The following is a 17,833-nucleotide window of genomic DNA, read 5'->3' on the forward strand; positions in this document are numbered from 1 at the left end:
TCAGCTTTCAGCGCTGTCACACTTTGAATGACAATTGCGCGGTCATACAACATTGTACCCAAATAAAAAATTTTGGATTTTTTTTCACACAAATAGAGCTTTCTTTTGGTGGTATTTAATCACAGCTGGGGTTTTTATTGTTTGCTAAACAAACAAAAAAATATGGAAAATTTTGAAAAAATATAAATAAATCATATTTCATAATTCGTTCTAAAATGTTGAAAACAGGCAATTTTTCTCCTTCATTTATATGCACTGATGAGGCGGCACTGGTGGGCACTGATGGGCACTGATAGGCATAGATAAGACAGCACTGATAGGCACAGATAAGGCAGCACTGATGGCCACTGATAAGATGGCAGTGAAGGGCACTGATGGCACTGATTGGCAGCACTGTTGATAAGGCACTGATTGGTGACACTGATAGGTGGCACTGTGAGCAATGATGGGTGGCACTGTTGTGCACCTGGTAGGTGGCACTGGCAGGTGGCAGCAGCTCTCCTTGATTGGGACTGATGTCCCTCTGACAGCTGCCGGTGAACGGCTATCAGCATGAGGAGAAAAAATAGCCGACTACCGGCTCTGTGTACAGCACATGATCAGCTGTCATTGGCTGACAGCTGATCACATGGTAAGGAGTCTCATAGACCCGCTGCACGCTCCCTGCAGAAGGTGCGCAGGCCGCACAAGCATGGGACCTCCCAGCAAAGTAAGTCCGCACTGTTCACTTGAAGTCGCACAATTTTACAGCCGCAAGACAGTGCGACTTGGTTGACATCTGTGCCACTTCATGCACAGATGCAGGAACCTTTTTTCAAATCAGTGCGGCACCACAAAGTCGGAGTGGCTGCCATTTGAACAGTTCCATTGCCGACAATAGAGCACGACTTGTCATGCAATTTGGACGTGTCAAATCGCGTGACAAGTCACACCAGTGTGAGTGGGGGCTAAGTTTAACCCCTTGAAGACCAGGCCTATTCTGACGCTCTTTGTTTAAAAGCAAAAATCAGCAATTTTTTTTGCCAAAAAAATACTTGGACACTCAAACGTTTTGAGTACACGTTCATAGGCGTTCCCTTCTGCGCGCGAGTTTGTCGGGACGGGGCGCGTTTAAAAGAAAAAATTCTCATTTATTTTACCTTTTATTTTTACACAGTTTTTAAAAAACAAAAAAAATTTGTCACTTTTATTCCTATTACAAGGAATGTAAACATCCCTTGTAATAGGAAAAAAGCATGACAGGACCTCTTATTTTTAAAAGCCAGCAGCTACAAATACTGCAGCAGCTGACTTTTAAAATAAGGACACTTACCCACCCAGTGCGCCCGCGATGTCGGCACCTGAAGCCGATCTCTCGATCGTCTCTCGGGTGCTGCCGCCGCCATCTCGGGTGTGGGAATCAGGAAGTGGAGCCTTTTGGCTTAATTTCCCGGTTCCCTACTGCGCATGCGCGAGTCGCGCTGCGCAATAAGGATGGACCCGCTGCCTCTGGGATCTGTGTGTTTCCCAGCAGGCAGCGGGGGACTTCCGGAAAGGGGTGTAATCTACGCCCCTTTCCGCAGAGAGCTATACCGGAAGTGGGTGCAGATACCTGTACTGTACAGGTACCTGCACCCCCCTCCCCCCTGAAAGGTGCCAATTGTGGCGCCGGAGGGGGGGAGGATTCCAATGAGCGGAAGGTCCATTTTAGGGCGGACCTCCGCTTTAAATATGATATCTGGGGTCAAAAAGACCTCATATCTCATATTTACACTAAAATGCAATAAAAAAAAAATGTTGTCATTTAAAAAAAATACAAAAAAAAAAAATGGTCCTTTAAGCCCTTGTACACACAGTTGGACATTCCGACAACAAAATCCGTCGGATTTTGTCCAACGGATTTTGTCTGAAACTGGTGTTGCATACACACAGTCAGACAAAGTTGTTGGAAAATCCGATCGTTCGGAACGTGATGACGTTATTTAGTTACGACGGGACTACATTCAGGCTAGTAGCCAATAGCTTTGGTCTAGGAATTTGATCTGAGCATGTGTGGCACTTTGTCCGATTGGAATTCTCTACAAACGATCGGAAAAAGTCGGATCGGATCATGTTGTCGGAAAATTTGTATATATCCAAACTCTCTCAAACTTTGTTGGTCAGACATTCCGATGGAAAAAGTCCCATGAAGCCCATACACGGTCCTATTATCCGACAACACGGTCCGATCGGACATTTTCCGTCGGAATGTCTGACTGTGTACAAGGGCTAAGAGCTATGGGTGGAAGTGACGTTTTGCCGTCGCTTCCGCCCTTCAATGTTTTGGAGATGGGTAGGGGGCTATCTTCCCCTCACTCATCTCCATGTCAGGCTAGGGAAAACATCCGATTGCTTCCTCCACTGCCAACAGCTCCAGTAAGCGGCGGAGGGCACCGGATCGCAGCGGGGTGGGGCCTCTCCCGCTGCTGATAAAAGTGATCTTGCGGCGAATCCACCACAGAGACCACTTTTAACTGAAAGTGGACCGACCGCTGAAGAAGAGGATACCAGGGTTATGGCAGCAGGCTGCTGCCATAACAACGATACTCTTCTTCAAAGTACCGACGTATAACGATGGTGGGCAGTCCGGAAGTGGTTAATAAGCTATTATGAGTAGGGCCCTTTTTTTTTTTCCTGTGTGAGGTGCGAATTTGCCTTGGGTTTTGATGTGGACAGATGCGAATTTACTGCATTTTTACCACACATTTCAAGAGGCAGACAGTGAACAATTTGCAAAGATGTGAACTGTGTGCTGCGAGTTTACTGCAAGTTCAATTGAAGCCTACGAAGATAAAATTCGCACTGTACCATAGGTATTCTCATCGCATCCGCAGTCAACACGCACAGGACCCTTGTTTTCCCCTCGCACCAAATTCGCAACACAGATGTGAACCAAAGCCAGGGAATACTATGCTTTTTACATGACCTGCGAATGTGTGTTCCTAAACGAGTCAAACCCTCTGTAAATTTGCATCAGTGTGAACCCAGGCTAAACATGCACCGTTTGGGAGATATTTGCACCGGCAATAGCCTATGACGTCTAACGTGCATGCGCAGTGACGCTCTGCATTCAGGGCATACAGTATGCCGTGGAATGCAGAGCGCTGTGCTACGGCCGAAGCTCCCTGCGGGCTCTGGGAGTTTTAATGGGCAGGGCATTATGACATCACTCCTGTGCATGCTCACGGGAGCTTTGGCCGTAGCACGCCGCTCTGCATTCAGGGCATACAGTATGCCGTGGAATGCAGAGCGGCGTGCTCTATTTTTGTTATGGTTGAAGGCATGGCCTGAAGGGTCAGTGAGGCTCCTGAGAAACAGCAAGGACATGGAGAGTCTCTGGCTGGATGATGATGTTGTCCCAAGGTAAAAAAAATCATCTGAGCTGTAAATTCAGACATTCTTCTGGGGGGTGGGATCAACACAATGACTACAAAGTAATCATTTGGGATGTCATGCCTGATACAATGAGGGCAACTTTTTACATTGTTTTGGTAATAAAGGTAACTGAACTATGAGCCTGTGCGCTACCCTCTCTCTTTTGTTCTGTGTAAACTAATACATTCTGCTGGAGAGCTTGTACTTTTGAAAAACTATAGACTTGCTAGCTGGATCACCAAATGAAAATAGAAGAAAGCCTAAAAAAAGAAAACGAATGCAGCCATCACATCTTAGAATTAGTAAGCTGCAAGAGATGTTTGCTTGTGGGTTTAATGCTGCCTTAACTCTCATGCACCCTAAACGTAACCAATGGGAATTATGGATATACCAGAGTTGAAGTTGGCTGACTTGTCATGGCTTTGCTTCCGGACGCAGAATGGACTGTCCTGACTCTCCACAACGGTCTGTGGCCTCTTGATGAGGAGTTCCATAATCTTTCGCCTGCGCCTGAAGTTCAGCCGGAACTGGTACAGAAGAGGACCATCCACAAAGTGGTGCTTGCTTGACACTGCAGATAAAAGAAAGAGAAAAATTCAGGCTCAGGATGACAACACGGCTCTTTTAGCATTAACTACTTCAATACCGGCATTTACACCCCCTTCCTGCCCAAGTCAATTTTATGCTTTCAGCGCTGTCGCTGTTTAAATCACAATTGCGTGGTTGTGCCACACTGTACCCAATCAGAATTTTTATAATTTTATTCCCACAAATAGAGCTTTCTTTTGGTGGTATTTGATCACCTCTGGGGTTTTCATTTTCTGCTAAACAAATAAAAAGAGATTTAAAATTTTGAAAAAAAAATAAAAAGTTTCTTTTTTTTTTCCGTAAAATTTTTTTTGTAAATAAGTATGTTTTTTCCTTCACTGATGGGCACTGATGGGCACTGGTAGGCAGCACTGATAAACATTGATAGGCGGCACTGATGGACACTCATGGGTGGCACTGGTGGGTACTGATAGGCAGCACTGCTGGGCACTGATAGATGGCATTGATAGGAATCACTGATGACACTGGCAAGCATTGGAGATGGGCACTGATTGGCAGCTGCCTGATGGTCTAGGGTGGCATACCTGGTAATCCAGTGTGGTGGTAATCTCTGGTGGTCCTGGTGGCATTCTGGTGGTCCTGGGTGGGCATCCGAGGGGGGGGGCTGCGCTAATAAACAATCTGCACAGAACCCTCCCCATCAGGAGAGCAGCCAATCGGCCAATCTACTCGCGTCTTTCAGACACAAGTGAGGAAAAGCCAATCAACGGCTCTTCCTGTTTACATCGTGATCAACGTGAGTTGACAAGGCTGATCACGTCGTAAAGAGCCTCCGTCAGAGGATCTTTACTGAAATCGGTATAGCGGTGTGTCAGACTGACACACCGCACCACTGATAGCCGCGATGCGCGCCCCCAAGGGCGCACGAGAACAGTCGTTCTGGGCCCCGTCATATGATGTCCACCCAAGTGGTTAATCAGACGGGTTGGTCTGGTAGAGTATACTGTATATGGGCTTATATATGGTTCTCTCAGGTGTATCTCCCAGTCCTGCCGACTGTGCTTCACTCATCAGCACTTCACTTGCTGCGACCAGTTGTCCTCCCTGGAGTCTCTTAGCAGTGTTCTCTCCTGCAGTCCTCTACTTGCTCTCTCATGTGCCTCTCTTCCGGGATCTCTTCTCTCCTCCCGGGTGCACCCGAGCCCCGGCCCAAGGTCGACCCCCCCAGACTGGGGACCTCCCCATGGGCCCCGACACCCTCCACACTCCAGCTCTTCCATCCAACAACCCCTCTCCAGCTGGGCTGAACGTGGGTATTTGAGGAAGCCTGCCCCCTGCCAATCCGGATTGGGGATTGGTCAGGGCTCCCCAAGATACCCCAGACAGCTCCACCTCTCCTCTCTTTCCAAATCATTCTAGCAGACTCTAGAAAGAAGAGGGAGGCCCCAGTGATGCTGCCTGTAAGTCACCAGCTGCTACCCTGAGCCACTCCCAGCTCAGAATGAAAACAAACAGGCCTAGCCACCAGCTAGGCCTGTCAACATTTTCCTACTCTTCCTCCAGAAAATCCTCACTCTACCACCTACCTATCTAGAGGGTGCTACATCAGCATGTGGTAATGATTATTAATCCAAATTTTAACTACTTCGGGTCCGCTCCATAGCAGTTTTACTGCTACAGGACAGCACCTGTGTCCCGGATAACATATATTTATATATACACGTCTCTGGTCCCCAAAAAGTGTCAGATAGGGGTTTATTTACTAAAGCTGGAGAGTGCAAAATTAGTCACGTTTCTGCACAGAAATCAGCTTCTAACCTCAGCTTGTTCAATTAAGCTTTGGCAATAAAACCTGATAGCTGATTGGTTTCTATGCAGAGCTGTGACTAATTTTGCACTCTCCAGCATTAGTAAATATACCTCGTGTACCCCGTACATGCGATCAGTAATTCCCCCAAAAAAAGTCAGATGTGAGCTTTTGGTCAGAAATTCCGACCATGTGTGCTGCTCCATCGGACTTTTGCTGGTGGAATTCCAGCCAGCAAAAGATTGAGAGCAGATTCCAATTTTTCGGTTGGAAAAATTCTGATTGTCTGTACCAATTCTGACGCGCAAAATTTCTACGCATGCTCGGAAACAATTCAACATATGCTCTGAAGCATTGAACTTCATTTTCTCGGCTCGTCGTAGTGTTGTACGTCACCGCGTTCTTGACGGTCGAAAGTTCAGAGAACTTTTGTGTGACCGTGTGTATGCAAGCCAAGCTTGAGCGGAATTCTGTCGGAAAAACCATCCAAGAATTTTCCAACGGAAATTTTGCTTGTGTGTACGGGGCATCAGTGTCCGAATATCCGCCATAATATCACAGTCTTGCTATAAGTTGATCACCACCATTACTAGTAAAAATTTAATATATAAATAAATAAATAAATACAAATATCCCATAGGTTGTAGACGCTATAACTTTTGTGCAAACCAATCAATATACAGTACACTTGAGATTTTTTTCTTACCATAAATATGTAGCAGAATACAAATTGGCCTACATTTATGATGAAATTCGATTTTTAAAAACAAATTATTGGATATGTTTTATAGCATTATTTTCAAAAATTGTTGGTCTTTTTTTGTTTATCGCTCAAAAAAAAAAAGAAAAAAAAAAGCAGAGGTGAACAAATGGCACTAAAAGAAAGCTGTATTTGTGGGGAAAAAAATATGTACATTTTATTTTGGTACAGCGTTGCAGGGCAGCGCAATTGTCAATCAAAGTAACGCAGTGCTGTATCGCAAAAAAAGGCCTTGTCATTAAGGGGGGTAAATCTTCTGGAATTTAAGTGGTTAATGTGTACTTTCACTGAGCACATTTTTTTTTAGTAAACAGTGTATAAAATTTCAATAAAGCAAACTAAAGGCACTTTACTTACCTCCTCTCTAATGAAACAGGTCCCTCGTTAGTGCCAACATCTACTGGACATCTCTGTTGGCCGCCATAGGATGACGTAACTCCAGAACATGTGCAGGATGTCATGTCATCCCAGCACACAAGGACTGTGCCGGCGGTGTAAGCTGAGCTGCGTGTGCACAGGAGCTTAGGGCAGATTTTGACAGCAGCATTGTCAGTCTAGGGGAGGGGAGCATTAGATGTATTAGCACATTTACATACACTAACAAACTGAATCTAAGGCCGGCCATAGATGTTCGCATCTCAGCCAGTTCAGCAGGAACCGTACAAGATTTGAACCATCTTTGGGCAGGTTGAATATACTCAAGTTGATCGATCAACTTGGACAAAAGGAGACAAACCCTCAAAGGTGGGACTTTAGCGGCAACACAAGTTGATGCAGTAAATAGACACTCAGTTGATGCCACATAAAATGACAAAACTTTATTTTGACAAAGGAAAATGATATAAAACATGATCGAGAAAGGTCCAGGCTATTCATATACAGTTGTGCTCAAAAAGTTTACACACTCTGGCAGAATTTATGATTTCTTGGCCATTTTTCACAGAATATGAATGATAACACAAAAACTTTTCTTTCACTCATGGTTAGCGTTTGGCTGAAGCCATTTATTATCAATCAACTGTGTTTACTCTTTTTAAATCATAATGGTAACAGAAACTACCCAAATGACCCTGAACAAAAAAGTTTACACACCCTGGTGATATTGCCCCGATACAATGCACACAAGTTGACACAAAGGGGGCTGAATGGCTATTAAAGGTAACCATCCTCACCTGTGATCTGTTTGCTTGTCATTAGTGTGTGTATAAAAGGTCAATGAGTTTCTGGATTCCTGACAGACCTTTGCAGCTTTCATCCAATGCTGCACTGACATTTCTGGATTCTGAGTCATGGGGAAAGCAAAAGAATTGTCAAAGTATCTGCGGGAAAAGGTTGTTGAACTGTATAAAACAGGAAAGGGATATAAAAAGATATCCAAGGAATTGAGAATGCCAAACTCTAATTAAGAAGTGGAAAATGAGGGGTTCTGCTGAAACCAAACTATGGTCAGGTAGACCAACAAAAATTTCAGCCACAACTGCCAGGAAAAAAGTTTGGGATGCAAAGAAAAACCCACAAATATCTTCCGGTGAAATACAGGACTCTCTGAAAACATGTGGTGTGGCTGTTTCAAGATGCACAATAAGGAGGCACTTGAAGAAAGATGGGCTGTATGGTCGAGTCGCCAGAAGAGAGCCATTACTACGCAAATGTCACAAAGTATCCCACTTACAATACACCAAACAGCACAGAGACAAGCCTCAAACCTTCTGGCACAAAGTAATTTGGGGCGTTGAGACCAAAATTTAGCTTTTTGGCTACAACCATAAACACTACATTTGGAGAGGAGTCAACAAGGCCTATGATGAAAGGTCCACCATTCCTACTGTGAAACACGGAGGTGGATCGCTGATGTTTTGGGGATGTGTGAGCTACAAAGGCACAGGAAATTTGGTCAAAATTGATGGCAAGATGAATGCAGTATGTTATCAAAAAATACTGGAGGAACATTTGCATTCATCAGCCAGGGAGCTGCGCATGGGACGTACTTGGACATTCCAACATCACAATGATCCAAAACACAAGGCCAAGTCAACTTGTCATTGAATGAATGAATGAATGAAATACTTATATAGCGCACATTTACATGTGTTATATTTACATCATTGGCTACAGCAGAATAAAGTGAAGGTTCTGTAGTGGCCATCTCAGTCTCCTGACCTCAATATCATTGAGCCACTCTGGGGAGATCTCAAACGTGCAGCTCATGCAAGACAATAGAGCTGCACAATTAATCTTTAAAAAAAATTGTGATCTCGATTCAACCCCTCTGATGATCTCTATTGCAGAGTTTGCCGATTCTTTTATATAACAAGTGGAGAGACTTGTCTGCTCACACAAATTCAGGCAGTCTGCCAAGTTTTTAAACAAGTGTAAATGCAGGAAGTTTAACCACTTAAAGTCTAAATCTTTTTCTGACACTTGTTCAAGTGTCAATAAATATATTGATGTAAATCAATATTTTTTGCTAAAAAATTACTTGGAACCCCCAAACATTATATATATTTTAGCAGAGACCCTAGGGAATAAAATGTCAATTTCTGCAATATTTTATGTCACACTGTATTTGCCCAGCGTTCTTTCAAATGCAATTTTTTAAGAAAAGATACACTTCAATGAATAAAAAAAAAACAAAAAAACAAAACGTAAAGTTAGCCCAATTTTTTTTGTTTTAATGTGAAAGATATTACACTGCGAGAATCGTGATCCATCTTCTAAGCAAAAAAAAATTGTGAGTCTCATTTTAGCCAGAATCGTGCAGCTCTACAAGACAACCCAAGGATTTACAGCAACTGGAGGCTTTTTACCAAGAGGAATGGGCAGCTTTACTATCTGAGAAGATAAAGAGCCTCATCCACAAATACCACAAAAGACTTCAAGCTGTCATTACACGGTATTAAGAACTGGTGTACGTATGTAAACTTTTGATCAGGGTCATTTGGGTAGTTCCTGTGGTCATTATGATTTAAAAAGAGTAAACACAGTTAATTGATAATAAATGGCTTCAGTCAAATACTAACTATGAGTGAAAGAAAAGTTTGTGTTATCATTCATATTCTCTGAAAAATTCCCAAGAAAACAAATTCTGTCAGGGTATGTAAACTTATGAGCACAACTAACTTTCCACTTTTGCAACCTAATGGTGTTTTCACAAATTGTGGATCACCGGTAATGTAGTCCCCATTTGGTGGATATTCTACGCGTTTCGAAATTAATTATCTTAGTCTTCTTCAGGGCTATACAATAACCAAGAAGGGGAAATACATTCTATAACAGAAACATTACTATATTTGTAGATAAGTATATCACAAAAGTGTATCATTCATTGTATCTGCCCAGAGGGATTTGGTACCTGTTGCAATCTAGTATACCTTTATTGCAGAATAGACACAATTAGGAATCAGATAAAACGTGAAAAAAAAATATCCTTAGATAACCAGCTGGGGGCAGCGGAACCCAGCCGACAGCCTGTGGACCGCTGGAGTAGCGAGAAAGCCACACAATAATCAGCAGATCTACAAGCAACAAAATCAAAGGATCAAAAACTATACATTTAAGGTGTAATATAAAGGTGTGAATATAAAAGTATATAAAAGTATATCTATAATAACTTCTTACTTGAAACATGGACTGATGTCCAAATTGGTCCTATATGGGACAAATAGGTGACTATCGCCATTGTGATTTTGTAACAACATTTAAATTGGAAAAAATAAAAAAAGGCATCCGAGTCATCTATAGTGACTGGCTTACCTTGGTCATCAGGTGCGTCAGTGACCAAGTGGCGCATGATGTCATCAGGCCGAGGGCCGCTTATGTTTAAGGCGCCTGGGAGAGGAGAGGCAGCCTTTTATAAGGTAAGCCAGTCACTATAGATGACTCAGACCACCCCCCCCCCCCCCTTTTTTTTTTCAATTAAAATTTTTTTACATTTTGGATTCCCCTTTTTAGATCTTAAAAGACCTTACACAATGGCGATAGTCACCTACTTGTCCCATGTGGGACCAATTTGGACAAAATCAGTGCATGTTTCAAGTAAAAAGTTATTTATAGATATACATTTATATACTGTTATATTCACTTGTAGACTAAACTTTATATTTACACATTAAATGATAGTTTTTGATCCTTTGATTTTGTTGCTTGTAGACCTGCTGAATATTGTGAGGCTCTCTCGTGACCTCAGTGGTCCACAGGCTGTCGGTTGGGCTCTGTTGCCCCCCCCTGCTGGTTAATTTTTGTCATGCTTTTGTCTGATTCCTAATTGTGGCTATTCTGCAATAGTGCTATACTATACTGCAACAGGTACCAATTCCCTCTGGGCAGATACAATGAATGATATATTGTAGATAAATATATCACAAAAGTGTATCTAATGTTATGTTTCTGTTACAGAATGTATTTCTCCTTATAGGTTATTGTATACCCCTGAAGAAGACTAAGAAAATTTCTTACGAAACTCGTAGAATGTCCACCATGTGGGGACCACATCACTGGTGATCCACAATTTTTGGAAACACCATTACAACCCCTAGGTTGCAAAAGTGGAAAGTTATATGAATAGCCTGTACCTTTCTCGATCATTTTTTAATATTATTGTCCTTTGTCTAAATAAAGTTTTGTAATTTTTTTTTTACTATAAGACATCAACACAGTGTCTATTTACTGCATCAGCTTGTGTTGGCGCTAAAGTCCCACCTTTTGAGGGTTTCTCTCCTTTTGTGTATATATATATATATCTTGTATATATATCTTCTCTAAGGTGTCTGCTAATATATATATATATATATATATATATATAATATATATATATATAAAAACATTGTTTAGCATGACCGGTTTGGTGGTGGATCAGTGATGGTCTGGGGTGGCATATCCATGGGTGGTCGCACAGACCTCTACAAGCTATACAGAATTTTTTTTTTACTTACCAGAAATGCCTGTTGCTAGGCACATCATCCTAATCTGCCTCTTCCTCCTTCGCGGGGATCTTCTTTCTTCTCTCCCCCATGCGGCGTCTTCTGGGTAATGGGTCGCGCTGTGTTCTGGGAACTGTGTGTCCCAGAACACAGCGCGTCCCATTCACAAAGCGCTGCACGTTTCGCGCATGCGCAGTGGGAAACGGGCAGTGAAGCCGCAAGGCTCCACTGCCTGTTTCCCTTACCCAAAATGGCGGCGCCGGGACCTGAGACCGAGGGACGGGTCAGCCTCGGGCGGCCGACATCGCGGGCGCCCTGGACAGGTAAGTGTGCTTATTAAAAGTCAGCAGCTACAGTGTTTGCAGCTGCTGACTTTAAAAAAAAAAATTCAAAACCGGCCCTCCTCTTTAAGTATCGTGATGAAATCCTTGGACCCATTGTCAGGCCCTACACTGGTGCAATGGGTACTGGGTTCCTCCTGGTGCACGAAAATGCCCGGCCTCATGTGGCGAGAGTATGCAGCCAGTTCCTGGAGGATGAAGGAATTGATACCATTGAATGCCCCCCATGCTTGCCTGACTTAAATCCAATAGAACACCTCTGGGACATTATGTTTCGGTCCATCCGACACCGCCAGGTTGCACCTCAGTCTGTTCAGGAGCAGTGATGGCTGCAAACACCCAATCTCCCCCCCCCCCCCCCCCCCCCCCCCAGGCAGCCTATTAGAGCCTCTGGCTCTAATCAGGTGCTTCAAAAAAAACACACACCCTGAATTGAAATCCATAGTCCGATGCCCTGATATGTAGATCAGGGGGAGGGATGCATGGATAGGGGAGGCGGCGCCTGTGCGCCCTCTATGGACAGGCCGCCACTGTTCAGGAGCTCAGTGAAGCCCTGATCCAGATCTGGGAGGAAATACCCCAGGACAGCATCTGTAGTCTACGTAGGAGCATGCCCCGACATCGTCAGCCATATATACAAGCACGTGGGGACCGTACAAACTACCAAGTACCATTTTGAGTTGCTGCAATGAAATTTCAGCAAAATGGACCAGCCTGCTGCATCAATTTTTCACTTTGATTTTCGGGGTATCTTTGAATTCAGCCCTCTGTAGGTTGATAATTTTAATTTACATGAAATGATGTGGCATCCTTTCGTTCCTAACACATTATCCAGTCCATATCAGTATAGACATCCAGCATGATATTTTCCCCATTGAGATCTGATGTGTTTTCAAAGTGTTCCTTTCATTTTTTTTTGAGCAGTGTAAAAAGTATCGGTACTCCAACTAGTATCGGTGAATCTCTAGTAAAAACCCACGTAGCTTCCTACTGTTTGTAATGGGGAGCTTTTTATGTAACACTGAGGACTATTTCTACACAAGTCAATAATAAAAGAGTTAAGGAAGAGTTAACAAGAAAGGGAAGTAAAACAGAATTTTGTTCAACCGCAAACCACCGAGTGAGGCTTGTGACAACAATGTCACCATCCACTCCACAACACAAAGATCTCCACTTGGGCCAAATTAAAGAAGGAAAAAAAGTTCTGCATTCCACATTATCCCTGTCATGGACTGTGTGCTGTATACTAAAGGCAAATAAGAGTTGTCCAAATAAAATTTGGGGCCTAGAGCAAATATGGAGGCCTGTCAGGGCTGGGCTCAGCTCTTCCTTCTCTGAGCTGACTACTCAGCTGTCGGCTAATTGCCAGCTCCTATCTCTCCGCAGTGACTTACCTGTTGATGATATCCTGCTCGTCAGTACTGCCTACTTAAGCTGTCCAGTCGATGATCTCTGCCTTTGCCTTGGTCACATATCTAGAGACACTCTCCTGTGTTCCTGTTAAAGACTTGCTTGGCTGACATTCCTCCAGATCCCGCTTGCGGTTCTACTACGCTGTTATCTGGCACCCTGACGTTATGGCTTGTCTGACTATCCATTCCAGTTCCTAAACTCTGGCTATGTCTTGACTACGTTTACCTTTTTTTATTATGAGGACTGGTTCGCTGTCTCCGCTCTAAATCATCCCAAAGGTTTTCTTTCGGGGCGAGGCCAAGGACTCGCTCATTCATGGCTTTATGGACCTTGCTTTGTGCAGTGGTCCAAATCATTTGGTGGAGGGGGATTATGGTGTGGGGTTTTTTTTTCAGGGTTTGGGCTTGGCCACTTAGTTCCAGTGAAGGGGAACTCTTAAGGCGTCAGCATACCAAGACATTTTGGACAATTTCATGTTCCCAACATTGTGTGAACAGTTTGGGGATGGCCCCTTCGTGTTCCAACATGACTGCGTACCAGTGCACAAAGCAAGGTCCATAAAGACATGGATGAGCGAGTTTAGGATGGAGGAACTTGACTGGCCTGCACAGAGTCCTGACCTCAACCCAATTGAACACCTTTGGAATGAATTAGAGTGGAGACTGTGAACCAGGCCTTCTTGTACAACATCAATGCCTGACCTCAGAAAATGCGCTTGTGGAAGAATGGTCAAACATTCCCATAGACACACTCCTAAACCTTGTGGACAGCCTTCCCAGAAGAGTTGAAGCTGTTATAGCTGCAAAGGGTAGGCCAACTCAATATTGAACCCTACGGGCTAAGACTGGATGCCATTAAAGTTCATGTGCATGTAAAGGAAGGTGTCCCAATACTTTTGGTAATATAGTGAACCTACATTTAGATCATTATTTTAGGTGGATTTTATTTGGCAACGGCTTCTGAGATTACTCACCCACTAACTGCATTGAGAACCATTAAAAATTGATTGAAAACAAAATCGTAATCACAAAGCGTTAAAACTAATAAAAAGGAAATCCGACGCATAAAGCCATTGAAGTCAAAGATGAAAGTGCCAATTTAGTACTACAACCTCCCTTTTAATTTGACCTATTTCTTGCAGCAGAAGACAGTCGGGCTGAAATTCTTTGTATTCCTAAAGCCGGTGGATAATTATCCTTCTGTGCAATTAAGATCTGAAAAAAAGCCATTCTATTAAAGTGCATAGTCTAGCCAATTGTACTTCCTGGAATCACTATAGTGTAGCCAGATTAGATGCATTTTGCAGTTTAAAAGATGGAATGGAACACCAGACATAGCGGACATCCATGTCATCCAATCAGAAACAAAGGTGTGCATACATACCATAGGAGTTAGCAAAAGTCATTTAAAATACGATCTGCATGCAACTTGCTCATGAAAAATGATTATGCATAGGATAGGTTAAAGCGGTTCTGCACCTAAAAAAAAAAATATTAAAAGCCAGCAGCTACTAATATTGCAGCTGCTGACTTTTAATAAAATCACACTTACCTGTCCCAGGGTCCAGCGATGTTGGCGGCAGATGACGAGTGATTGCTCGTCTCGCCGCTGCCACCGCCGCCATCCTCTGTCAGGGATTCGGGAAGTGAAGCATGGCGGCTTCACTGCCCAGTTCCCTACTGCGCATGCGCGAGTCGCGCGGCGCGTCTCTTCAGATCCCCCGCTGTATCCTGGGAACTGTGTGTTTCCCAGAACACAACGGGGGGGGGGGCGTCTGCGGCGGTCTGCCCGGAAGTGGGTGCAGATACCTGGATTATCCAGGTAACTGCACCCCCCTCCCCCCTGAAAGGTGCCGATTGTGGCACTGGAGGGGGGAGGGATCAGATTAGCGGAACTTCCCCTTTAGGGTGAAGAACCACTTTAAAGGGGTTGTACACCTTCGTGATTTTTATTTTAGGGCTGTGGAAATTAAAGATTGATTTGTCGATTAATCGATTCATTTTTTGATTGATCAAATTTCTTTTGATCGCTACTCACCTCTTCGCCGGCTTCCGGGTCTTCAGGAGTTCCTTTGGAGATCCGGTGATATCACTGGACTCCTCCCTCCTTCCCCAAATGCCTCCGTCTGCTAATGAAGAGAAGGGGGAGGAGTCCGGTGACGTTGAAGTTCTGATTGAACGTAACGTGTACGGGGGAGGAGTTATGCATGAAGTCACCCGCTGCTGCCCTACGGAACTAACACGATTGTCGGCTTTACATGCTGTGTTTTTATCTTCTTTATGTGAGTAGTTTGTGTTTGAACACAAAAATTAAATCTTATACTTAAGCGGTGAGCACTTCGATCTTTTCTTTCTACCCATGACCTGGCGTCCTTGCTGAGATCTAAGGAGACGTGAGAGAAGTTTATGGTCCGTGTTAACCCTTTTGATACCCGCTTGCATGACCACCTGTTTGCACAGGGGTCCATGCCATAAGGTGAGAGTGATTAGTTAGACCGGAGGTGGAGGCATTGTCACGCTACTGTGGAAAAAAAATGACTTACATCAGTGCTACAGTTTGAATTTAAAACGGATTTTGTGTGACACTGTGAAGTGAAGTCATGGATTGTGGAAACTAACTAGTGTTGGTGATTGTATATAGTGTATACCACATTTACCACTGACTAATGCAGAGTTGCAATGCAAGGAGATCAGCTAAAAGTAGTTGGATCTGTATGTGTGTTATAATTAATCAAAATTAGTCGATTAAAAAAAAATTGATTAATCGAAAGCGAAAATTTTAATCAGTAACAGCCCTATTTTTTTTTCCCATAAAAATAACAAAACATGTCTATACCCACCTGCTCTGTGTAATGGTTTTGCACAGATCACCCCTGATTCTCTTCTGGGGTACCCCAGCAGTGCTCCAAGCCCCCCTCCTCTTCATTGGGTGCCCCCACAAAATGCCGCTTTCCCAGGGGGCACTCGTGAGGGCTTGCTCTGCAGTACCACTGCTGCACCCATTAACACAGACACTGATGGACTCGGCACCTCCCTCCACATCACAGGATTTGATTTGACAGCAGTGGGAGCCAAAGGCTCCTGCTGCCATCAATCTGTCCAATGAGGAGTGAGACAGAGGCTGAACTTGTGCACATTGCTGGATTGGATCGGGCTCAAGTAAGAAAAGGGAAAGGGTCTTGGGAGCTGCAGCACAGGTTTTTTTTTTACCTTAGGGCCAGTTCACACTACATGCAGTCCAGTGCGTCAAAGACGCATGAAAAGTAGGTTATATGATTTTCAATGGCATAGTTCCCACCAGTGCTGGCAGTTTCCGTACCTTCCAAAAAAAAGGAGTAGAATATGCTGCATTTTTCCTGCACTGGAATGATGTAAAGCGTATAAAAAAAAAAAACGCACTGGAACGCACATGTCCTTATTTAACCACTTCCGGACCACCGCACGCCAGTGTACGTCCTCATTTTGAGGACGGTTATCGTTGTTATGGCTACAGCTAGCTGCCATAACCCCAGTAGCGCCGCGTTCGGCCAGCGGTCCGGTACAAGATAAAAGTGGTCTCTGCGGCGGATTCGCTGCGAGATCACTTTTATCGGCGGCGGGAGGGGGGTGCCCTCTGCAGCTTACCGGAGCCGTCGGCAGCAGCAGATCCAATCAGGTCCTCTCGGCGGCTGTGCAGAGATGAGTGAGGGGAAGATGGCCCCCACCCGTCTCCATATCACTGCAGGGTAGAAGCGACAACAATACCTCACTTCTGCCCATAGCTCTTAAAGGGCCATTTTTTTTTATTGCATTTTAGTGTAAATATGAGATCTGAGCTCTTTTTGGCCCCAGATCTCATATTTATGAGGTCCTGTCATGCTTTTTTTCTATTACAAGGGATGTTTACATTCCTTGTAATAGAAATAAAAGTGACACAATTTTCTTTTTATAAAAACAATGTAAAAATAAAAAATAAAAGGTAAAATGATTGAGAAAAAAAAAAGTTTTTAAACGTGCCCCGTCCCACGTCCGTACGTGAGTAGCACCCGCATATGAAAACGGCGTTCAAACCACACATGTGAGGTATCGCCGCGATCGGTAGAGCGAGAGCAATAATTCTAGACCTCCTCTGTTAGGCCGCGTACACACGGGCGGACTGTTCACCCAACTTAGTCCGCTGAACAGTGTTTCAGCGGACAATCCGCTCGTGTGTGGGCTTCAGCGGACTGTTTCAGCGGACAGTCTGACGAACAAAGTCTTACGGAATTTCCGTAAGACAGTCCATCCAAACTTGGTTTCAGCGGACAGTCCGCTCGTGTGTAGGCTAGTTCGACAGACTAAGTTTGGCGCATGCTCAGAAAGGATTTACACGGCGAAGGTTGCATTGCAGTGTATTGGACGTCGAATTTCTCGTCCCGTCGTACATGCCGTTCACGTCATCGCGCACGCTTTCAGCGGACTGTCTGCTCATCGTGTGTGGTCAAGTCCGTTCATGCAAATTTTGAACGGACTGTTTGTCGGATTGTCTGACGAACTTAGTTGGGCGAACAGTCCGCCCGTGTGTACGCGGCCTAACTCAAAACATGCAACCTGTAAAAAAATTTAAATGTCGCCTATGGAGACATGTTGACATGTTGGGTATCAATTTACTCGGCATAACATCATCTTTCTCA

At 44.1% G+C, this 17,833-nt stretch overlaps 1 protein-coding gene across 1 annotated transcript in view; it reads right to left on the reverse strand.

The window, feature by feature from the left end:
* Window positions 1–17,833, reverse strand: part of DEPTOR (DEP domain containing MTOR interacting protein) — a 194,163-nt gene that overhangs the window by 44,677 nt on the left and 131,653 nt on the right. Inside the window, exon 6 of the mRNA XM_077493284.1 lies at window positions 3,785–3,964. Within this exon, the coding sequence (XP_077349410.1) occupies window positions 3,785–3,964 (180 nt within the window). The remainder of the gene's footprint in view (window positions 1–3,784; window positions 3,965–17,833) is intronic.

Source organism: Lithobates pipiens, unplaced genomic scaffold, assembly GCF_037356315.1.
Source record: "Lithobates pipiens isolate NorthernLeopardFrog02 unplaced genomic scaffold, aLitPip1_a1.2 Scaffold_19, whole genome shotgun sequence".
Classification (NCBI taxonomy): domain Eukaryota; kingdom Metazoa; phylum Chordata; class Amphibia; order Anura; family Ranidae; genus Lithobates; species Lithobates pipiens.